Source organism: Micrasema longulum, unplaced genomic scaffold (assembly GCF_059751315.1).
Source record: "Micrasema longulum isolate JH-2025_06_02 unplaced genomic scaffold, ASM5975131v1 h1tg001629l, whole genome shotgun sequence".
NCBI classification, from domain to species: domain Eukaryota; kingdom Metazoa; phylum Arthropoda; class Insecta; order Trichoptera; family Brachycentridae; genus Micrasema; species Micrasema longulum.
The window spans coordinates 73353-99493 of record NW_028278810.1 but is presented as its reverse complement, the minus strand read 5'-3'; the positions used below and the strand labels follow the sequence as shown (position 1 = coordinate 99493).

General features: G+C 30.0%; 1 protein-coding gene across 1 annotated transcript in view; it reads right to left on the bottom strand.

Moving 5' to 3' along the window:
* Positions 1 to 4387: 4387 nt before the first annotated feature.
* Positions 4388 to 26141, bottom strand: part of LOC148274531 (cholecystokinin receptor-like) — a gene marked incomplete at its 3' end in the record, with an annotated part of 82237 nt that continues 60483 nt past the window's right edge. Inside the window, exons 3-4 of the mRNA XM_088236975.1 lie at positions 9112 to 9312; positions 4388 to 4570 (exon numbers count right to left, since the gene is read on the bottom strand). Coding sequence (XP_088093101.1) covers positions 4388 to 4570; positions 9112 to 9312 — 384 coding nt within the window. The remainder of the gene's footprint in view (positions 4571 to 9111; positions 9313 to 26141) is intronic.

Sequence of the window (26141 nt, the reverse complement as noted above, 5' to 3'; positions counted from 1 at the left end):
GGGGTCATGCGACCAGCGCGGAATGTGGATCTGATGGCCAACAGTACGAATTTTGCACTTTTCCGTCAGTTTGTTCGGACTTGAGTATCGCGTTGGGAGCTCCTTAGATGCGCGGACGCCTAGGTGGGTAAAATATGGTAGGACAGGCAACTGTTCCTATTGGATGCTTATTCAGTTGGGACTGTGCTTCCTTCCGAGCGGTACGCACACGTTTTTTTTTTGTTTTTACCTCCCTTTACGGGGGTGGTATTCGGATTTTCTGCCTCTGACCACCCAGGAAGTCCTTCTTTATTCAAAGCCGTTCTTTCATTCTAAACATCCGTGTTTTTATTAATGTTTGTTGTATAAGTTATGTTTGTTGTGTTACAATAGTTTTAAGAAATTGTTTTTTGTATATTAGGAAACGTCTATTAATGTAAATTGTTTGTGTAAATAAATATTTTTTGAATGAAAAAAACAGTGACATTGAGGGGATACTGAGGGGTGGGGACGACGTGTTGGCCTCTGTCCATACATCTTTCTCCCCCCTCCTTAATCTGCATAGAGTTTGTATTCCTTAGGAATATTTATAATAACTTTCCTCTATGCGCAGCTGACAGAGTCTCTCAGGATTCTATAACACGGTGTTTCAGGGCCAGACCGCAAAACTTCAGAGGAACAATCCTCGTGGTAAGCTTTAAAAAAATCATAACATTTTTTTTCCAAAAACTTTTTTTTTTAGAATCTAAAATGGAGTAAATTTTTAATTTCTCGGACTAGCATCCCCTCCACAAACCCCTACCCCCCCACAAAAAAATGAGATAATAATTCCTTGTCTTCTCCAATCACTGTTACTTCTGGAGTACCTCAAGGAGCCCACCTCGCTCCAATATTATTTTGATAAATGATATCATAAATGTTTTTCAAAATACGAAATTTTGGCTTTTAGGTAATGACAACAAGATACTTAAACTAATTAAATCTCTCAATGATTGTCTTCTTTTTCAACATGATATTAAATGTTTTGTTGAATGGTGCGACATCAATTGTCTTCAACTTAACATTGACAAATGTAAAATAATATCTTTCTCTCGACGAAAAAAACCTAAACAATTCAACTATAAACTGAAAAATACTCCTTTTCAATGGTTTTGTCAATAAAAAATCTTGGCAACACTTTAGATAGTAAACTCTCCTATCGTGAACACATTGATAATATTCTAAACAAATCTCTCAAACTTCTCGGTTTTATCAATAGAGTGACTACGGGACTTCAAAAATATTAATACCATCAAATTTCTTTATTGATCACTAGTTCAACCCCATCTAGAATACGCTTTTTCTATTTGGTCCCCATTCTACAGGACTCTTCTGACTCTTAATTTCTTAATGACCTCTTAATCTGTCTTCATTGGAGAGACGTAAAACTGAGATGGACCTTATATGCATTTTCAAAATACTTAATGCTATAAGTGATGCATCTCTGCTGCAATCAATTTCTTTTCATGTTCCCAACTATATCTTTTGAAGTCAAAATCTGCTATTCATAAAACCTTTATAGAGCAACTTTTGTTTTTATCCTCCAATGTCCAGAATGAGTAGATAAGTAAATTCATCACACAAATTGGAGTTCTTTGGGATAGATCTTCCGGCTTTTCTTAAATCTCTTCATGACTAAACAGTGTGGGATGAAGTTGGATTGGCATGGTTTAGCTCGAAGTTTTATGTCTTTTGTTTTTATGAATATATTGTTTACCATTATTGTTTTGCCCTTGTTTGTCTTTGCTACATCGTTTAACGTTCTTTTTGTTCAATTCTTGCATTTATGTTTCTTCATGTAACTGTTGTAATTGGCTTAGGCCGTATGTATAATAAATAAAAACGTATTTGGCTAACGAAGCGATACGCACCAGACAGGACAAGAGAAGCGGCTGGGTAGGAGAGGGGTAGGGGTTTGTGGAAGGACTGCTAGTCTGAAAAATCAAGGATTTACTCCATTTTGAGATTACAAAAAATAAAAAATAAATGGTCTAAAATTCGTTTTTGAAATAAAATTGGGATATTCCTTTGAAGTTTCGTGGTCTGGCCTTGAAAACCCGTGTTTATAATAGTAACGTCCAGAGTTTATTTAGCACTTACCCCCATCTACAATAATAATAAAAATAATATAGTTCCAGTTAAATACCTTAGTCTCCTTAAATTGATGGTCGTAGAACATGCGTGGCCACATAAAAGTTACAAAAGTTTTATTAGTCAATAAAAATGGATCACGGGCTCAGTGGTCACTGAGTCAAAGGTCTTGTAAATATTTAAAACTCCTGGCCTATTTCCTTCTCACCTGTCTAAAAATAGAACATCCAACATACCCCTTACTGGCAAACTGTCGTATGTCAAAATATTTTCTGGGTTATAATAACCCATAATGGCCTCGTACTTCGTTATTCTTGTCGACCTACGCCAGCGCTGATGCTTTTGACAATCTTGCAGTGACATTTAAAATGTTTTATCGTTTTTCCATTGAATATTATTATGACTCAAATTTTCTGAAATGTTTTTTTTACATTGATGAAGATGTTATAGTAATTGCACATTCTAAGTCTAATGGTCAAATATTAATATATAAATGAAAAACTACACGAAAACGTGTCTTTTATGGTGGAGATAAATCCTTACGTTTACTTATTTTTACCCATCAGGTTTAGTATCCAATTATTACAGCAAATCCAATTACCATAGCTTCCACTCGACATCCCTTTTATATAAAACCAACTTAACCATATAAAAGTAGCGGAGATTCAATTTTGGGAGCAAATGAAGGTATTATATTATGAATAATCGTACTGTTTGTTCAAAACTTTAACCCCAGATATCTGTTTTTTGTTTTTATCACTAAGCATTATTCATTCCATACCATAGTCGCTGTTTGCGCATTAATATTATAAAGACATCGTACTGCAGTTGTCGGTATTATATTCATTATTGTACTATAAATTATATGTCTGTTTTGTGATTTTTTAAATGTATATTTATTGTTAATTTTATATTTTAAACACTAACGTTGTAATTATTCATTATGTTATGTTTATGTTATGTTTTTGTTCTTTTATTGTGCGTTTTTTAATTAAAATAATGGAGGTATAAATAAATAAAATATCAACAAAAACACGTACGGTATAAAACTGTCTGAACATTTTGTTAATTATCTGTTAAGTAATGTTAGTCTTCTTTGCATATTATCACATGAATTTTTTTATTTATTTTAAGTATTTGGTTAACTGTCCTTAGCACGGGTAACCCCAGTGAGGTCAAATTATTTTTATTATTAGCATTGTTTATAATGTAGAAATTTAAAAAAAAAAAAACGTCTTTGTTTATTTTTTTTCATTTTTATAAGTATTTTTTTCTATCGAACGGTTTCAAAGCTATACAAACTTCTTTATCAGGGTATACCCAACTTATTAATTATATCCTATTTTTATAACTAATAATATAGGAACATAGTTAAAAAATCAAAAACTCGAAGTCTCTAAATATAAAAAATCTGGTATATACTAATTAAATTATAATGATTGCTATTCAATCTACACTGAAAAAACTGAAAGATATTTTAGCAAATATTAGAGTAAAAGAACACTTAAGGTGCCCAAATAATAGATTTTTTTCTGAATTCACAAACCATTTGATGTAAAAGAATCATTATTTTAATATAGTAACTGAATTTAAAGTTCTTCATGTTGAAAATTAAATATTAAATGAAATAACTTGGAAATCTTAGAAATTAAAAAAGCGGTTCATAAAAAAAAAATATCCAAATAAATAACATTTCCTTTAGTTCAGTCCTGTCTAGTTTTGAACGTATCCATCTCGCATTACGCTTCCCATCCTTACAAGACTTAATTTATTAGTTTCAAACGCAGCATAAGAGTTTTATAATAAAATAGGAGAGAATTCATTAGTTAAGTCTACCCTGATAAAGATGCTTGTATGGCTTTAAAATCGGTAGGTAGAAAAAATGAAAAATGAGTGGTTCAAAACAAAGTTTATTATATAAATAAAACACGAGTGATACTTTAATCCACAAATTTGGAATATCCAGTGACCGGTTTCATCGCTTTCGCGACATCTTCGAGACTGGTATATTTATTAAAAAGTTAAATGTATTTATACAGAACAGAGGTAAGGATACATAATTCAAAGTTATATGTAAGTAAATTAAATAAAGTTATTTTTATCTTAAGGATCATTATCGACAAATTTTCTATGGGTTAACAAATGAATATTAAAGTATCACTCGTGTTTTATTTATATAATAAATTACAATGAACTTCCATCAAGAATTTTCACTTACAAACTTAAATGTTTCAAAACAAAGTTGTTTCTATTTATGTAAGTATATTTATTGACTTACTTTGTCTCTGGCACGAAGAGTTGTGCTTGATTTCTCTCTGTAGACCTTTCCACAGTTTGCTGACTATAAGAGAGTACGCCAAGCTCATGATAATCAGGGGGAGCAGAAGGAGCGTGCAGTCCAAGAACAGGTTGTACGCCCTCTCAGATCCGACACTCGGCCATTCTTCGCGACACTTGAACCCTAGAAAGAATGCGTGACGATAAATTCTCACCAATAATGGTGTTTTATGTAGGAAAATGTATGAAAAAAGGTATACGTATGAAAGGAATTAGAAAAATCAAATATGGTTCTACCGGAAGCAAAATAAATAGTAATCAACAAATCAACGATTCTTCATTGCAATTATATGGAGTGGAAATATGGACACTGAGGAGAAAAAAAGCATGAGCTAAATGTGTTTCAATGTTGTTCTGTAGACGGATGATTCGCATTCCGCGATCCGCGAATAAAGAGATAATCTACAAAATCTGTACCTCTGTATATTGTATATTTATTTTGTTTATTTAAATCTTCAAGTACAAAGAAAACGTACTTTGGCGGACTTATTGCTAAAAGCAATATCTTCCAACGAAACCAAAAAACAGACGGGTTAAAAGTGAACGGCATATTTATGAGAAATGTTGAAGTTTCCATGGTAAAAGACGAAAAACAAATTATTAAAACTAAGTTGATTTCATCGTTAGTTCGTGCAATAATTCCCAATTCAAAATAAATGTCGTACATTAAAAGATGTACGTGCCATAGAAAGGAAATGAATTCAGGAGGATTAAAAGTTGAAATTACTTATTATTATTTTGCTTGTTTTCAAAAGATCAAAGTTAAATAAAAGAAAATTTAATTCAGTAAAAATTACATTGACAGATCTTGAATTTGACTACGGTTTATTTAAAAAACAATCATTTCTACGTTTTAAAATGTCTTTATTTTAACATAAAATATGATAATTGTGTAACGGTCATTTTTACTCCAATACTATTATTACCTAAACTATTAAATATGACAAACAGGTCGAAATATATGCGTTCTTCTTGTTGATCACAATAATCAAGATTTAAAAAAAAAAAGGTTTAAACTGGTAATCAGATTGCGTTATTACCTGATTTGAACCATAGCTCACTGATCCGTGAGTCCATGTTTTAGGGTAAATTAGGGAAAAATATGACGTTTTAAAAATATTACGTAGGATCAAATTTGTGATTTGTAGAGGAAAAAGTTCCAGGAGTTGCTTGTTAGAAAAATCGCCCTTAAATGCTTCGGAACTATTCTCCCTCTCGGCTATTTTCTCAGTATTAATACAATATTTGAGTTTGTCCAAATGTTTGTAGACAAAAGACTGGATTTCACCCCCTCGGGAGTCATTAAGATTTACACATTACAACAGGGATGGAGAATACCTTAAATAAGGGAATATGGAAGTCTAGGCATTTACAAGGCTTATAACCAGTCATTGGCTGGATTAAGTGGCCACTTTACACTCTGTATAACATTCACCATTTTGCCTATGTTTGAACATCCATATTTCTTCGATTCTTCCATTTTTGATTTTAGTGAAGTTAAAGAGCTGAATCTCTTCACAACAATAAAGGTTTCAGCTCTTTAACTTCAATAAAATCAACAAATGGAAGAATTGAAGAAATATGGATGTTCAAACATAGGCAAAATGGTAATGTTACACTGAGTGTAAAGTGGCCACATAAACAAGCCAATGACTGGTCATAAGCCCTGTGAATGCCTAGACTTCCATATTCTCTTATTTAAAGTATTTTCCATCCCTGTTGTAATTTGTTAGGTTTAATACTTTAAGAACTCTTAATTAATTATATTACCTATTTTTTCAACTAAATTTTCATTCTATGTGAAACCTTTCCTAAATCAGCATTGTTTTCTCAACAATGAGATTTTATTATAAAACCGTAAAAAGGGAAAATGCTTTACTTTAACTTATTTACGACTCAAAATGCTAGGGTCAGCAAAAATTATCTGTATATGTTACTCCCGCCTGTTTCTCGACATTTGCGGGTTGTTGTGGGTGGTTATTTGTCGACTGGGTAAACGTTGTGACACATCATACAAACATAGAGCAAAAAGTGTCTCAGCTGTCCCAGAAACAGAGTGCCTCTTAATTTTTTTTCATTAGTTAACTTAACGGTATCTTGACGCCTAGCGCAAGACAAAAGAATATGTTTTTGATAACAACGTCGAGTTGTTAAATTGTTTTATCGGGAAAATGTGAATAAATTACATCTTGTTGTACGTGGAATCCATTTTGGTATTCTCAATATCTTTGAATTTATTTTTATGTATATTTCATCACCATCATTCCCTTTCCGCACCTAATGGTGCATAGGGCACTGCATTGGTACACCAATCGCAGCGCATCTTGATCACTTTTGTTACATGAAGGTAAGATGATCAGTCTTATGCTTCAGGTACCAGTCCAGGGACTTTGAAATATTCTAGTGTGAAAACACCCTTTTTAAATAAATACTTCATTTGAACCGTGTCGGGAATCAAACTGGAGACCCCTTAAATGGTAGGCAAACGCGCTGACCATTATACCACTTGGTGGAAAAAACGTATGTTTATTTAATAAACAAGTTTTCGAAAAATTGTAGTAGATTTATAAAATTATCATTGAATCAATGTTTTTAGTTGGTTCAAATTTTTGCAAACAAGGACTGAATTCAACCCCCCTGTTAATATTAACAAATTACAACAGAGATGAAGAAGATTTAAAAGAAGGGAATGTAGAAGTCTAGGCATCCACAGGGCTTATGACCTGACATTGGCTAGTTTAAGTGGCTATTTTACACACTATGTAACATTCACCATTTTGCCTATATTTGTGCATCTTTATTTCTTTGATTCTTCTGTCTGTTAGTGGTCACCGGTGGTCATAAGCTATGTGGATGCCTAGACGTCTACATTCCCTTCACTAAAATAATCTTCATTTCTGTTGTAATATGTTAATATTAACAGCTTTCTAGAGGGTTGAATCTAGTCTCAGTCTGCAAAAATTTGGGCACCCTCAAAACATTGTTGATAAATCCACCTGGTCCAAGAATAAGTATAAAAATATTTTCAGGCGTGCCTAGTATGTGGGTGAAATAATTGAATCATATGAGTTTTATCCGCAAAAAAAAAGTTTTTACTTTTTAACTTTACAATCGTCAACATATGGATGAATCGAAGGAATATAGATGTTCAAAGATAGGCAGAAAAGTGAATGTTATGTGTGTAAAGTGACCACTTAAACCAGCCAATGATAGATCATAAGCCCTGTGGATGCCTAGACTGCTACATTCCCGTCTCTAAAAGGTTCCTTATATCTGTTTTAATATGTTAATTTATTTAATGAAGGATATCAGTTTTATAATGATAATTGTCTTCAAATCACTGAAAAAAAATCACATAAAATATTTCGGCATTGCAATTGATAAAAATGTAAAATGGAAGGAGCAAATAAATAATTTTATGAATAGAATGAGAAAACTTATAAATGTTATTTTTAGATTCAAAATTAAATTTACTATCGAAAAATTCAAATCAATTACCTTTGCATTATTCCAATCCATATTAAATGGCGGAGGTGATTTAAAAACAAATATTTTACCGGTCAAAAAAAATCTAATATTATTTTAAAAGTTATTTATAAAAACCGTTTACTTTTCCCACTGTTCAGTTATTAAAAAAAAAGTAGGGTTTTAGAAGTTAAAATAATTGTAAGCTTCGAATCCATAAAAAAAAAATAGTAGTGTTTCTACGTCACAAAAAATGTAAATACGCGACCTAGAACAAGTGGTCACATATTAATAAAATTAATAAAAGACTTCCATTCCGCGTTCCATCTAGACCAACAAGACAGAATCTTCACCCAGATAACGCGTCAACAAACTATTTCAAACAATCTACGATACCTAGAATATGCGAGTAATATAACAATAGATTTTTACCTATGCTGATATTTTTTATCACAATGTATGTAAATTTATGCGAAAAATCATAGAAATATTGAGAGAAGCAGATATTTAAATAATTTTATTATTATATACATATTTTTCATTTCTTCACTTTTACATTTGCTATTTAAATTTGTTGCAACAGAGAGGGAAACATTTTTGAGTAGGAAATACGGAAGTCTAGGTATTTACAAAGCTGATGACCTGTCATTGGCTGGTTTAAGTGGGCACTTGCCAGTCTGCAAGCATTTGGACACACTCAAAACATTGTTACATTTGCTGTATTTAACTTAATTTAAATTATTGTCTCAAGTGGAAATAATTTGTTTGGTGTGTGCATGAGTGTCCTACACTAATATACAGAGAAATTGACAATATTTATGTACATAATGTTTGATTACCCAATAAAATAAATATTAAACGTAGTCAGAATAGTATAGTTTACAGTGTTTGAAAAGATCACTTTAATTAGACAATAACAGATCATAAGCCATAAAAAAGCTTAAACATTTATGTTTATTACCTTCTCAAAATTGTAAATACCAAAAAAAAAAAAAGTAAAACCGGTGGGAGTAAAATCCAGCACTTGTCTAAAAACTTCAGTAATACCTACTCAAAGTAATGCTTGCAAAATTACGTTTCAGCAAGAACAAAATTTTAGATGAATTATATGGAATTGCGCGCTGTCGGATCAATATGAAAATTAATTTGTGTGGAAATATTTTGCTCACGTATTCAATAAACAGAGTAATCTTCACTAACCTCGGCCTCTCATAGCTTTGAGGGTAGAAACCGCTAGAATGGGGATGGTCCAAGACAGGCTAGCTATCCACACAACGGCGATCATTTTGTAGGCGTGGAACTGAGTCTGCCATCTTCGTGACTTTAATGGTCTGCAGATGGCGAAGTATCTCTCCAAAGAAATAGCCACCAGGGTCCATACCCCCACAGACACTGAGACAGCTGAAAAAATGAAATATATTACAATACATAAACTATTTATTGACAGTTGCATTGATATTTATTCATACAATGTTTGTATTCTTTTTTTTATACATAATAATGTTCCCTCACTGGGGTGTCCCGTGCCGAGGGAAACATTTTACAAAATGTGAAACATGCCTTAGATTAGCTATTTAACAAAGTTAACAAAATAATTACAATAAAAAATCGTAATTAAACCAATTAATCTAGTTATAATTAACATAATAAACAAAAATATTAATAAAAAAATATAACCTTTTTAATATAGACTAATTTTTAAAAAAATCATTACATTTTACATCATTACATTACATTTTACATATTTGGTCATTTACGTATTTACGTATTCGTTTACGTAGTCATTTACGTATTTGGTAAAAAATCATTACATTACATTTTACATATTTGGCTTGATCCACTCATTAATCTGTGCGCAATTCACCTCCACTATCCATTTCTTAATGGCAATTTTATATTTTGATATTAAAATATAACGGATAATTTTGTAACCAAAATTATGTTTCCCCTCTCTGTTGCAAGAAATTTATTCATAATGTATTCTTGCCTGGCAAATCTTGTGCCAAAAAATACATTTTGCAAGTTTATTTGTCAAAAACAGTATTTTTTTTCAAAAAAGATTTTAATTTGTCAAAACAATATTTATTTGACTAAAACAGTTTTTTTGTCAAAAAAAATTTTTTTGACAACTTACATGTTTTTGTCTAACTGAAATATTATAACTTACATATTTTTTACGTTAAACGCCCGTAGGACTTTTAAAATGAAGAGTTATTGAGAAAATAAATAAAATTGTTTTCAAAGAAATCTATCATTTGGGTTGCAATAGCATCTCTTACTTATTAAAAATTATACAATTAATACAATGTATGACAGTCGCCGTGGCGCAGTTGGTTTGACGGCTGACCGCGAAACTAGCGTCGCGGGTTTAATTCTCCCTAGTTTCAAGGCTATTTTTCCTTAACCGGTCTAAAATATAGGCTTAGTGGGCTTTTCCCTAAAACACAAACAGCAATAAATACACAAATAATATTTAGCACAATACATAACGATGTTGCCAAGAGACAAATGAATTATTACTGTTACAGCTTATACTAATTGGGTGACAGCGATTCCTAGCATATTTTTTTTTCTCAATTCGTTATATATATTTTTTGTCAATTCATTCCGGTTTTTCTAGCAGTAGCGTAGTAATACTCTTTCGTAAATTTGGACCACATTCATGACGGCCGCCATTTGGAATACATATTCTGTATTCATCGCAATATTTCTGGTTAATGCATAATACCTTGTTTTATATGTAGATTCTTATTTAGATAAATATATATATTTTTTATTTCTTTTAAAAGAGAGAATAATTGCTATTAGTTTAAGACCTCTGAGACATGATATACAAATAATCATACAAAACTATACATTTATTATATTGGTTCAACATACTTATTTAATTGAACATAGGAAATAAGTATTACCGACCTTACAATAATAACCAATGAACCAAAACTAAATATGTCTTTTAATATTTAAAAATTTATATTTTTATACTTACGCATACAACATACATAATGTGCTTATTTTAAAACTTAATATGTATCTTACATTTGATTATTTTTTATCTATTATACAATTTGTACAAATTAGCTACCGCCGTTAATAAATAAATAATTATTAGTATTCTAGGAATAGTTTTGAGGACTCGTTTTTGACAAATCCTAACTTATATAATTATTTGATTAAAATATTCACAGAATTTCTAGAAAGACCCAGAGTCTTGAAAACCCTAAAAACGTATCTTTATTGAAAACAATCAATGCATTGAAAAAAAAAAAGTTAATTATAGGAGTTCACATGTGTATTTTTTGGTATACGTTTATTCTTATTAATAACAGAGTGACATTTTAATCAAAGTAGTTAGTAATACTAATAGCCGATTTTATCGTTCTCGCGATGTCAGCATTGCCGTTGTCAAATAAGTATAGTGTTTAAGAAATTTTAGCTATATAATCGGCTGTAAATTGTATAAAGATGCGTATTTAAAACACTTTTAAGACGTATTTTAATGCATTTTCAAAATACCATTCTTAGGCCTATTTTTAAATTCTTGTAAATCATACCCACCTAAAACGTCGTGAGAGCGATACAATGAGTTTCTGGTCTTACAAACTCAATGGAATAAAGTATCACACAGCCATTTAATGAGTGCGTAAAATAATTATGATTTTTAAAGCTTAATACAAAACAATGCCTGCCCTAAAAAACGAATAACGGAATTATTGTTTTTTTTTGGTTCTATGGCTATCTACAGCACTGCATAATAACCTTTTAATGGAAAGACAACGTTTCAAAGCACATAGCAGTATTCATAATTTAGTTAGTTACATCGATAGAAAGCAAAACTCTGAATTCATTCAGCTCGTCAGGTACATTGGCACAACGTAAAATGTCAAAAACATTCATGTCCAATGATACCTTTTTATATTTTAGTGATTCTGTTTGCCTGAACTGCCTTTAGCAATTCTTTAGTAGTATTCAAATGAAGTTTATTTTAAGTAATTCATATCCGTGTCTAAGCAGAATGAATAACACTTCCGTGTGTAAAATAGAACTGAGAATATTTTTTTTTAAGAAAATGAATAATTTTTTGTTACATACCGATATTATATGTATCGTTCATTAAGTATGTGGGTATATATTTATATATATATATATATATATGTGTGTGTATATCTGTGTATCTGTGTATATATATGTATCAACATGTGTATACGAGTAAGTTTATATTGTATTAGTCTGTGCTCTCTATTAATTTGTTAACTGTTATCATATGAAGACCTGTAATAAAATAGGGCTTAAATACCAAAAAATAAAAAATGACGTTGAGTATGAGGAAATGTTCTATATGCCTACGCCAATAACACAAATTAGAATTTATGTACCAGAAAAAAATATTTTATATCAATCTGAAGTCATGTATATGGGATGGAGCCTAAGTACAATACCCATTAACGCATATAAGGGCCTACGTGATTAATCGCAGCGCTAAGCATTTCATACAAAATGGCTGGACGCGAGACTTGTGATCCGGATACGCCTTTTACAACAAAGCGGAAAAGAAGTGGTTTTAATAAGTTAAGTGAAAATAAAAAGTTTAAAGCCCAAGGGAGACAATATTGTTCTACTAAAAATGTGATTGTACCAGCAATAAGTCCTCCGAATACTTCGGTAAGCCGATTTGTTTTTAAAAATCTGTTTTGACAAATTTTTGATAAGTTTTAACTAGCGTTCAGAATCTAGGGGTGTGCAAACGATGTCTGAGGTGCACAGGGGTCAAAGCACGTAGCCTGGGAGGAAAAATTGAGTGAACACGATCACCAAATAGTGAGTGATATTTTCTGCCATTTTTTAAATGAAGAACCGGCTGTCAAAATTTTTATGTTTGTATGGGGAATTCCAAATAATTGTCGGCGAATTTCGTTTTCGAATTGCACGGCGTCTGATATTTCAATTATTTTAGTATGGAAAAATATCGGCTTATAATACAATCTTTGAGTGAATTACTAAAATTTTAAGAATAGCGGAGTATTTTATGTTCATTTTCATGATACTTAGACTTATTTATCTGAGATTTTAAAAGGATTTTTCTATATTTATAGCTGTAAAAAGTGCTAAATTGACCCCGTTATACCAAATTTTACAAATTTTATTCAAACGTTTTAACTAAAATTCATGTATAATTTAGTATGTATTTCATATATAATTTAGAAGATTAAATAGCTTTATAGCTTAATTTACAAGAAACATTGGGCATTTTCCGAATTACTCCTGCGAAATTATCAGATAGGTGGGTGAATATTTATTTTTTGGCAAGAAAGCGATAAAAATACGGCTTTTCGAAATGTCAAAAGTGAAATACATATTCACCCAGGTAAATAATTTGTAGTATTGCTGGTATGTTAACCTTAGAAAGTGGCATTTAGGGTTATTTTTGACAGTCCTCCGTAAAGTTGACTTTTTTTTTCAGTTCACTTGCAAGTGCCAGAATGACTGTAAAAGTCTTCTTTATGATCAAAAACTGCAGTTGCATAAATAATTTTACGAAGCAGGTGACTGGTTGAAGCAAAGTGCATATTTAATGGGATTATTCCATATTTCAAACATAAAAAGACGGAAAAATGGGAAATACAACAACCCATCAGAAAGCAAAAGGCAGTGTACTGTTTATTACACTGTCCCTAATGACAATGGTCAAGTAGTCAATGTCTGTCGTGCCACTTTTATTGATATATTTGGAGTAAGTTTTAAGGTATTCGAGTCCTACTAATACGAGAAAAAAACGCGGAGAGACTATCCTCACCGAAAAAGCGGTAATAAGAAAAAATATCGAAAATTCGATCTTGAAGACGAAAACCAAGTCATCGGGCATGTTAAATTGTTTCCACGACAAGAAAGCCACTATTCACGAGCTAAGACAAGTAATAAATTAATTAAATTTAAAAATAAATAAATTAATTGGCGATATAAAAACCTATAAACTACGCCAATTAGATTACCAAAGCCGGATCACGGACGAAAAAAAAAAGATTTACTCAACATGATCGAGTATATGCCTTCTGAAGAAAACAAAAATTTCTGTATCTTTTTCCATTGATTAATAATTATTATTTTTAATTTACATACCTACATTATAAATGATGTATTTTTTTGTTCAAACTTTTTAGTTTTACGCATCCTTGAATTAAAAATCAGACATTTTAATGGATGTTGGTGATAGGCCCTATTTTATGTTTTTACGCTAGGCACTTAGGCCTGACTAATGAAATAGCAGTTGGTCTTAAGGCCTTCTCAATTACTTTGTTATTTTATACCCTTTTAAAATAATATTTAACTATATAATTTTCACTAAACTTATTTCTTACACATTTGTGCACATTTTAAAGAATTAAAAAATATATGCTGTATACCAAAAAAACTGAGTATATCTTTAAACCCTTGTAACTTTTTTTCACTTTTCTGGTGCTTAGGCCCAATTTTATTACAGGTCTTCATATATTGGAATGTAATTGCCTAGCTTGGAACGAGATATGTACCCTTCTTAGCTGGGCAAAGTGAACGTCAAGTTGTATTTTTGATAAAAGGTGTAAATAAATAAATAAATTAAAAAATAATAATAAAAATAAAAAGTTAACAACACTAACTTATTTCTTTAATTTAAGGACGGCGATAAAAAAAACTGCTTATTTTATTGAATTGAAGAGGAATTAGACTTAAGCCGTCTCCGATCTTCTGCGGCGGAAAGCCAATACATTTTATTGCATTGATTTACTATTATCGGGCATACTACGCGGAAGGTTTATCTGCGGACCGCTCGCCTTCGGCGTCCGTTCCGTTTTTCGCGCGCGGATCTTCCGTCAGCGTCTAATCGGCAACGTTGCATTTCATTGAATAAGATGCGCTACATTAAGCGAATAGCCCGCGTTGAGTGCCCTTGTATAATATTAACACTATCAAGTTTTTTTTTAAATCAAAAACTTTGTTCCAAAAATGGAAAAAAAGGTATGGAGACTATGTACAATAAAAAATATGTTACATGCGATGGGGAACAAAATATCAAAATGACGTTAACAGAATACTAAGACAGCAAAATAAAATATTAAAGTCAGTATCTAACTGCAACTATAGAACTCTTCAAACGAACAAAATAGGGAACTATTTAGTACAATCTTAATCGGATTAGCAGTAGATCCGATAGTGTACTGTCAGTTTCAGGATGCAAAACTAAGTTCGCACAGAGGCACTCCTTACATGCTGGTCCAAGATCTTTTAATCTTCTACCTAAAGAATAACAAAACATTTAATCACTTATATCGTTTAAAGTAGGTTTGAGGTCGTGGATTAGCATGGAAGGAATAGATAGACACATTCTCTAAAAAAAAAATATAATGAAATACTGCAAATAAATCCTATATTTTGTCCTATCAGCATATGTTGATCTTGTTTGTTTTTTTTTCTTTTTTCGTGGTTATGTCGTACCATATTTTGTAGCTATAAACTTTTAGACCATTTTAAAAGGAATGGCCCACGCTCAGAAGCTGAAGTCTTTGTGGGCATTTTTTCCAAATTATGTTACAGCTTAATTTTAAGGTGTATTTTTCAAAGTGTATTTTTGTAATTAAAATTCTATGTAAATATATGTATGGAAGAATAAATGATAAAAAATATATAAAACAAATAAATCTATCAAATGTAACTGAACTTCTTCAACTAGAATCCTCAAAATTTATTCATAAATTATCCACTGATGTAGTTATAGACGAAGAACTAAAATTTGAAAAAAAAAAAGTAATCGTAGACATAATACGAGAATATCAGGACAACATCACAAACAACATTCTAAAAAGAGACACGGACAGTCGAGACTAATAAACCGGTGACTGAAATTTTACAATAAAATGCCAGACAATACTAAACAAAAGACTCAAACAACCATAAAAAAATATGTTTAAAATATTTTCATTAGCAATAGAATATGAGGGTTGTTTAAATCTTTTGAGTTTTTTGGGAAGGTGATAAGGGTTTATAAATCGATTTCAAATAAAACTTAAAAAATTAAAAAAAACGGACTAGAGTTATTTTTATTGATATTGCTAATGATTGAATTTTTATGCAAGGTTTTATCGAATATGTTTATATTTATTTTGAAACTGTATACAGTAGATAATAACTTTCGTTTACCGAAGAAAGCATTTTTTTCTTTCTATTATCTTGGTTTAAAGCTTCATAAATAGATGTCACTTTTAAAATATCAATTTTACGTTCACGTTGTATTAGGCTTGATAGTTGGCTGATAATCTTCCACGGAATTGTCATGTGGCTGCCCGTTTAGTTGCGGATTTACGAAATTTTTGCTGAGTGTTGCGCTAGCCTAAGGGTTTTTAAAAAACGTCAGTTTATGAATAAAAATACATTTTTAGTCGTCATTTAGCCTAGCTATTTAATAAAATAAGCGGTTTTTTCATAGTCAAGTAAAAATAAAAATTAGTTAATCAAGCGGCGTTGTTTCTTAAGGAAAGACATGTATTATATAAGTGATGGATGTTGAACATATCAATTACACATACTTAATGTGCAAAATTTGGAAAAGAGAATAAAACTAAATGATTTGTCATTTTCATTTAAAACATGAAATTAAATATTTGACTGTTCCCAACTGTTACAACGAATAAACTTGCTGGCCGGGTTACTCGATTTAACAAACTTGTCTATGTACTATATGTATCTACAACAAGCTACATTCATAACAGAATTCATGCGATTGCAAATGAATACGCAAATGATAAATATTCAGCTTGTAACTGGGAGGGTGGATCATTGGTAGCATAACGATAGGGGCACTCAATGCCTATCGATTTAACCTCATGTATGTCCTGCAATATCAAATCTTTTCAAAGTTATTCGGATTTTAAAGAAATCTTAGTAAAAAACGGATTTTAGGCTGGATGTCTCAAGTGTAGTCAAACTATTAAGTCTACAATCGTATTTTTTTCCAAGTTGCTCAATAGTCAACTTTTTATCAATAATTCAAGTTTTTTTTTATTAAATTCCTAATAAAAAATAATCTTTACAAAAAAATTTGCAAACTTTATTTTTCAACTAACTTTTAAGGTCTCTAAAAAAAAATTTTTTTTATAAGAAAAAATATTCTACAACCTATTTTAAAAACTTTTTTTATTTATAGAGAAGTAACTTGGAAAATTTAATTTGGCTAGCGTAAAGGAATCATGTTAAAAGTGAACTTGAATTGTACAAGTGCTAAAATCAATATTTTTTCTGTGCATCAAAGACGTACTTAAAAAGTTAGCTAGCTTATTTTGGTTAGATTACTCACCAATACTAAATAAAGAAAACAAATTGACTTGATAAAAGGACGGAATTGTGTCAAATTAAAAATACAATGACATGTTGTTTTATCTTTTAAAAGTAAATGATCAAATCAACCCAAGCGTCAACCACGACCATAATACGAGATACTCTAATAGGGATCTGATACTAAGTGAAGGGGTCAACACTGTTCTGGCATCGAGACAACACTATAACGTAGGCAAAAAGGTTCATAACCTTTTGCCAGAATCGTGGAAAGACGGGAGTGTTGTCAAGTTACGGAAGGTGTTGACCTCGCTCTTTCATGACATTGGTCGTAGGGAGTCAGAAAAGTTGATGCATGCCACGGATTGGAGAACCTTACTGGATGTCAAAAATAAAATATAAAAAATAAGGAATAATTTTAAAAATATATATTTATAGATGACAACCATGAAGTTTCGCATAAATAAATTGTCTATGTTTTTATGAATGTATGTATTGTGTATGCGCATGGGTGTATGTACGTGTGTGTGTATGTACATGTGTATATATGTGTATATTTATATACATGTGTGTATATATGTGTATGTCTGTATGTATATGAATCAAAATGTGTATCCGAATAAGTTTATATTTTGTTTGTCTGTGCTCTATATTAATTTGTTAAGTATTATAATATATTAAAATGTAATTGCCTAGCTTGGAACGGGGTATGTACCCTTGTTAGCTGGGCAAAGTGAATATGGAATTGTATTTTGATAAAGAGTGTGAATAAATAAATAAATAAAATGGGCTCCATTATTCGCAATGCATATACTTCACCTTCTTTCTTATTTTAAGATTATTTTAATGTAATTGATGTGGAAAAATGCAATTTTGTTGTCTCTACTGCAATATATTTTTGACTTTTATGTAAACAGGGTTTCGTTTATTTTATAATTCTTCTTTATTCATTTTTATTGGATACTTTTTAGAAAATACAATTCTTACTTAACTTTTTAATTTTAATAAATATATTTATTGAAAATTAAAAAAAAACTTTTTGTTATAAAATGATTTTATAAAAAACGTGAATTGCAAACTCAAGGTTCGGAACTTGAAAAATCTTATATTGTACAATCTATCGTAAAACAGATAATTAATGTTCTTTCTTATGAAGATATGGATATTTTCACAATAATCTGGGTAAGAGTTTATTTCCTTTAATTTCACAAGCCATGTAAACTGCATTCAAACATTTTTATACGTATTATTGATAAAATTTCTAAAAGGATAAATGCATTGTTTGCCTTTAAAGAATATTATTATAAAATGTTTTAAAACTGGATTAACCCGCAAAGTCTTTATTTAGAGGCTTGTCAGCAGATAGGAAAGAGGGGACGTGGAAAGAGGTTATGAAAAATACACCACTACACCCAAACCAATTTAGAAAAAAAAACTGTCTTGATTTGTTTTCTTGCATCTAGCGGGAATCGAACCCGAGACTTCAGTTTCACAGTTAGCCGTTTAATCACCTGCGCTAAATTACATGTTTATAATACTTATGCTTAAAGTTTTATTGTTTTGAATTCCAACGTAAATAAGTATAATATATTTTGTGTTTTTCATTAAAGTACTTTCTGTTATTTTAATTAAGAAAATGATAAAAATAGCATCTAAAACCATCAGCCTTACACTTTAGGGACTATGAAATATTCTAGTGTAAAAAAAATATTTTTAGATTATATTTTAAATCTATTGTGTCGGCAATCAAACCCGACACATCTTGCATGGTAGCAAACGTGCTGACCATTTCACTACGAGGCCGATAAATTTTGAAAATAACAAAGTAATATCCTTGGCATATTTTCATTTTTAAAATGTGTTACGGTAGGCGAAGCGTTACTCGCAAATAATTGTTAAAATATTTTGATCAAATTAAGAAAAGAAAAGTTGTTGTTAAGTTTAATACTTGAAATAAAATCTCACGGTTTCCGTGTCCATAAATTCATTTGAATAATTTGTACGAGTTCGCGAAAATAGGGAACCTTTATAATTAGATAATCATGCAAGCGAAAACCACAAAATTTGCAAAACAAACGAGTTTTCCATTGATACTTAATGTAGTTGAGGGCTCTGTTTATATTGTGTTCAATTAATCATAATAAATCGAATAAATTGTAGGGCTAAAAAATACGTTTACCAAGTCAAGACATTCAAATTTACGATTTATACAGAATAATTTATTTTATAGTTTTGTTTAAAAATAGACAATATTTTTTTATGATAAGAGTTGAGTTTTGTCCTATTGCTCATCAAATTCACAAAAGTAACCTAAAAACATTTAGTTATGTACATAAAACTTTAATTTTATCTCTATCCGTTAGTAAAAAGAAACATTACTATAAAAAAAACCGTTTTTAATTTTTGATAGTCCACTATTGGAGCTTACAGCTTGCCTGCTACATAGCACACACGGCATATGCAAGTAGTTATGTAGAAAGCAGCCATAGAAAAGTGAAACTGAGATAAAAGTACTTTTTTGAAAAGAATAAATAATCAAATCTACACGACAGCTGGAATGTTTTTTACTTTGATAAATGATAAGCAATGCATAAAAAGGAATTTAATTGTATATTTGACCAGTTTTTAGGATTTTTAAACCCTGGCTGTCTACAAAACCTAAAATGTGCATTTTGGAGAAAACTGCCAGTCCCAGTAAAACTCTAACGTATTTTGTTTCATTATGCATTGAACATATTATTTTGCATTAAAATAAGGGTAATTTTTAAAAATAAATCACTTAATTACTTTGTTATAATAAAATTTTAAAAATTGTATTTTGTGTTAATAAAATTTTTGAATATTAAAAAAATATGTCAGACAATACAACCTAAATATGTATTTTGCTGAAAACAGACGGAGAATGATACCTCATTCAACATTTGTGTAGTATATAAGGTGACGTTCTGTATAAAAACATATTTTTTAATTAGATATTTCTTTAAATTAATAAATTTAAAAAAATTAAATCACTTATATATTTTTCCATTTTAATTTATTTAAGTGATCTAGATTTTTGGAAGCATTTGTCTTCATTTAGTGGTGTGAGTGGTTTCTGCAAATTAAGAAATGCCTTTTTTGTGATCAACACCTTTTTCAGATGGTGACTATTTCAGTTTTTCGAATGAAAGTGGACTGGCTGTTTTTAGCGGAACGTAGAATTGATCTTACTGCGCTCGATAACACCAATATCTAATATTTTCGAAATTGTGAACTGGCTGCTTTTTGCATAACTACGTTCAAATGAAGAGTTGAGTATCCTTGGCGGTGCCCACATACAATGAAAAACTGCTCATTGCCGAACGAGAAAAGCTGCCTGAAGGAACTCTCAGTTATCTGGTATCCTTTGAATCTTATTTCCGGAAGTACATCAAAAGCCCCTTTACTTACCCGGATCCGTTTAAAAGGTCTTGTAGTCTCTTTATGGATTCGCACATTGCAAAAACAAATAGTATGCTTTGATAAACGGTTAACTTCGTTTTTATGTACTTTTTTGGATTGAGAATAATAAAGAAGTGAATGCTTCACTAACTGGGATTAAATTTATTGAATATGATCAATCGGTCGAAATGATTATAAAAACATTTTAAACGCCTTGATTCCTTGGAAACCATTAGATTTGTATATCCGCCAGGGCTTGTTAACGAACCACCGGTAGTGGCCCGAAGCTCTATTTGTTATGCATAGAGAAAGAAAAAAACAATATCACAAAATGTTTTTGAAAGATTGATAACCCTTTCCGAGCCTAAGCGTCGAATAATTCTCGCGTTCCGGAGAGAGGTACCAGAAATATGCCCTAGCTAGATAAAATGACAATAAATTGCCATTGTGATCGTCATGGTAGTGTTTACAAAATTATTTAATAATATTTCGAAACATCGCGCTCCTCTCGCTGTTATACGTTGAATTACACCAATCCAAAGTCACGCAACCCATTAACTTGGATGAAAACAATAAGCACACGTGCAAACTGACCAACGTATCGAATATTATTAAAATGTAAAGCGAATAAATTCTAATGATGATTAACAATAAAGTTATTGAGATATAATAAATATCTAGGGGATCCTGAATATCCCCTTAGACTCAAAAGGGTTCAAATATTTGCAGCGGTTAATCGGAATTAACAACTAAAGATTATTGTTTATATAATACCTACTGTTAAAATATTTTGTTTTACCTAGAACTGTTATATATTTTCAAACACAGTAAATCATGTACCCACATTATTTTATGTAATATTTCATCTTTGTTTATGTATATCAATAAAGCATAATGTAAATCGATAAAAATAAATAAATAATAATACGTACATATTGACTCGTTATACAATGAATCGCTTGAATTTTATTTTTGTTTCTGTCATATAAAAGCCCTCTGAGCGTATATAATAAATAAAATAAAACTAAAAACAAAATAAAAATCTAATCAAATAAAAACTTAATAATATAAAACAGAATTAAATCTGATACAAGTAAAAATAATTTTAAAAATGAATGGATTTAAAATAAAATAAAACAAACAAAAAAATATTTTTTTGTTAAAGTTTCTATGATATAAAAATTAAACAAAAATAGTTAAATAAAAATGAAATCAAATTTAATTTTAATATTTAAATGTGCATATTTGCCCGATGGAAATCCCGAACGAAGCATCTACACAGCGAATTAATCACCAAATAATGTTATAAATACTTTGTCCATAAAAACAAATTACAGCTTATTTATAATTTAACTGCGCGTAATAATTTGGTTGAGTGTGACAAGTGACGACGCCAGGCCAACGGTACAGTCACCATTGTTTGTTCAAGAAGAAAATATATAACAGCGGTCTTCTTACTTAAATGTCCCCTAGGCAGGATATCAAGACTCAGCTTTAGTTGATGGTCTTGCCGCCGTAAATTTTTACTCACTTTATGCCATCCTTGGGTATTTTGAGACATAAAGTCTAAACCAAGAGTTTAATTTTTCAGAAGAGACCCTTATAAAAAATGTAGCAAATATGAACCAAAAACTTGTGAATAAATAAATAATAATACAATAATATTTAAAAAAATCTTTGAAGCACTTACTTTGAAGGCTATTCATAACGTTTCACTAGATGATATTTATTTATAAAAAAAACTTAATACAGTTAAACAGATATCTAATAATAATATATATAATAAGAAATTAATTGATAAAATATTGAATCAAAAACAAAAATTCAAACTTATAAATAAACATTTATATTCTACTACCACAGAAAATTAAGCAAACCTTTCCAAACAATAGAGATGGATTCTTTTTATAAATGCCATTTTTTCTAAACCATTATCGAATTTCCTACCATCAAACATTAAACCTGCATTCAACTCAACTAATTATATAGGAACATCGTTAAAAAATCTCACAGACAAAGTCCATAAATATAATAAATTTAGCATATACCAATTAAATTGTAATGATTGCGATTCAATCAACATTGAAAAAACTAAAAGAAACTTTGATATTAGAGTAAGAGAACACTCAAGGTTTTGAAATAATAATTTTTCTGAAATCGCTAACCATCCGATAGAAAATAATCATTACTTCAATAAAGACATTTGATTCACAGTACTTCGTGTTGAAAATAAAATTTTAAATTGGACAACATAGAAATATGAGAAATTAAAAAAACGATAAGAACATAATGAATAACCAAATAAACAATATTTATTTTAGTCTACTCCTGTCAAGCTTTGAAAATATTCATTTCGAATTATCACCCTTTTAGGGAAAAAAAGACTTTATTGGCTCCACGTGTAGTATTTAGTAAATATGGAAAAAAAATAGTAATTAATTAATTAGTTACATAAACCAAGACGAAGAAGCTTGTTTGATTTTCAACAGGTCGCGGTCGGTGGAATAAAAAAAATAGTGGTTAAACACAAAGTTGTTTTTTTACAAGTATTTTTTTTATTTTTATAATACAATAATAGTTCTTGAAAGAACCTATACATTTACAATTTATTCAGAGATACCTATATGTTAAAGTACAAAAACGCCACTGCCAAATAATTAAATCAGCCATTCAATTGGACGGCTTGGCTTTTCATTAAATGCCGGCGTTCAATTGAATGGCTAATGGACGCTGAGCCAAAGTGTTGAAAGCAACAAAAGGGCTGAACGTCGCTTAGCCTCTTCATTTTCAATACTACAAACATAATTGAATTATTCAGTAATTTATTTTGTTAAGTAAAGTTCAGTACGGTTAGAATAAGTTGTGTTAAGATTAATTATATGATTATTATTTTTACTTAACTTCATTAAACCTATCCTTAACCTAACCCGGCGACTTTTCGTTCAGACGTTTCTAAAGGATTAGTTTTCAACCAGCCAACACGTTAAACGTTGAGCTATCTTAATTCATTCAACAAATAGCCCAGGCATTCAATGAAATGCCTAGCCATCCAACTGAGTAGCTGATTTAAAGATTTGGCGTCGAGCAGTAACATTTAATCCTCTTTTTCTCTACTTTCTCATTTTTTCCGTATTTATTTAAGCTTATGTGTGTACTCAAATAGTAAAAGAAAGGTCTTATTTGTCCTTAAAATAAATATATCGAGTCGAAACCGGTACACATAAAAAATAAGTTGATATTGAAAACATATATTAAAAGTGAAAAGTGTACTTTGTTTTATATGATGTAATCGAGTCAAGTTATTAAGTAACTTAAATTGTGTGATTACATTAAAAAAACATTGACGTAAAATATCTTTACTGTTTTCCATTTTTTTTAGAATTTTATGTCCGTACCTACGCGACAATAATTTGTCAATAATAGAGACGTATTATAAAATGAATTCTAAGAAACCAAACAATTTTTTTATAAATGAATCAGAAAGGCCTTCCTTTTTTCGCAAAATATGGGGACCTTTTCAGAAAATATTTTTTAAAACATACATCAGAGAAATTTTCTTGGTAGCCTAAGGCTAACGAATAAATTGGAAGCCCTTTGTATTGAGGATTACTTAAAGAAGTATGTCATGAGTTACGAAAATTTATTTCAATTGATATTTTAAAAACTTTTAAATTAAATAAGTTAGACCTTTATCGAGATTTTACTGGTCCTTGAAAATATATCTTCCCAATGACAAAAAAGGATATTTTTATTATCAAATATGTAGAAAAGAAAATAAAAGATCACAAAATATACGTTTGTACAAAATCGTTCATTTATATTTTATTTACAGTTCCTTGTTTTTTACACTCAATAACTTTGTGAATTTTGTAAATAAATAGTAAGAAAATATAACATAAATTACAATAGATTAAAAATTAACAGTACCTTAATATTTTTTTAAAAATGAATGAAAAAAATGTAAAAATAATATATTGCTTAGATAGAACGTTAAAAAAAATGAAAGGTCAATTTTTCTTTCGAATAATAAAAATAATCTACTAAATTTTATGTAACGATTATTTATAATTTTCACCATTGAAAATAGTGGATCTGATAAAAATCAGTGAAATAAAACTAAAGCATTTTTATAACGAAAGTTGAATAGCAGTTAAACCAATAAAATTTAAAAGAAAATCCAAACAAATTAAAATTTATATAAAAAAATTATATTTAAAAAACCTTTTTAATGAAAACCTGCGATAAAGCTACATATGAACACTGAATTTACCATAACAGTGTATTTAAAATAAAATTCTGTTAAGGTGCCAAAATACGGCAATTATTGTCAAAAATAGTACATTTTTCTTACTTGCAATACAAAAAAATATAAAAAGTTGGGTGTTAAAACAAGTTTACTCGTAAAATTGGAAGAGAATATCTGTTCTCAATCTATTAACATAACACGATAAATATTATGAATATAAGATAACAACCCTTTTAAAGATAAAAAATGAAAAGATAAAATGAAATTAAAAATATCAATAAATAAAAAATATAATTTAAAATTTAACAAACTAGACAGCTAATAATTTAAATTAGTAAATCAAGATTTAAATGAGAATTACATTTAAAAAAAGTTGATTCCTGAAGGAACCATTAAATACTTAAAATCTCCTCCAGCTGAGTTGAATTTGGTTTACGTGTTTTTGTAAGAAAATAAGTGTAGATTTTCCTCATGTTTCACGTGAAAACATAGAATCTGTACCTTTCGTCTCTAGTAATCCATAGATAACATATTATTTTTTAGATTTTTAGCAATATTTGTCATATAATAAAAGCGTTTTTACGATTCACGTAATAAATACTTAAATGGACACATTAATCCATATGCTATTAAATAGTATTTTTTGTAAGGTGTAGGTGTAAAAAAAAAATGTTTTCTAATATTGTCCTAACTTTAAAGTTATTCTTTGCATTTAAGATAATAATAAACTTTAAATTTTGATGATGATGTTGACGTTTGTTTTAAATTTAATAAAAATAATAGCTAGGGAGATTTAGAAAAGATGAACCATATTTCTATAGATGAAAAACCTCTACCAACGGACAACAGCGCATCTGAGATTCGATTTATTATTTTTTCTGAAATAAATGTAAAGGGACGTTTAAGTAACTTCTGGTGCCTTTTTTAATTGAGCTTTCGCAATACAGAACTGTATGACGGATAAAAAATGGCTTTTAGCTAGTCCTTTTCACGCCAGCAATGGCGACGTGAAGATAGTAGAAAATTGCTACACTTTATTACGGTGCATCTCCCCTTGTTAGTTTTTATATCGTGGTAATGTAGATGACGTGTACATCGTAAAGTTAATCTGGATACTGGTGGCAAAATGGGTGAGTCGCTGAAAATCAGCAATACATACTAAGGGTGTGTTTTCTACTTTGTCTCATTCCTAACACGTTGGTTTATCTGGGTCAGTCTGAGACAAGCAAGACTTGCTGCATGTATTTATGTATCGTCTCTC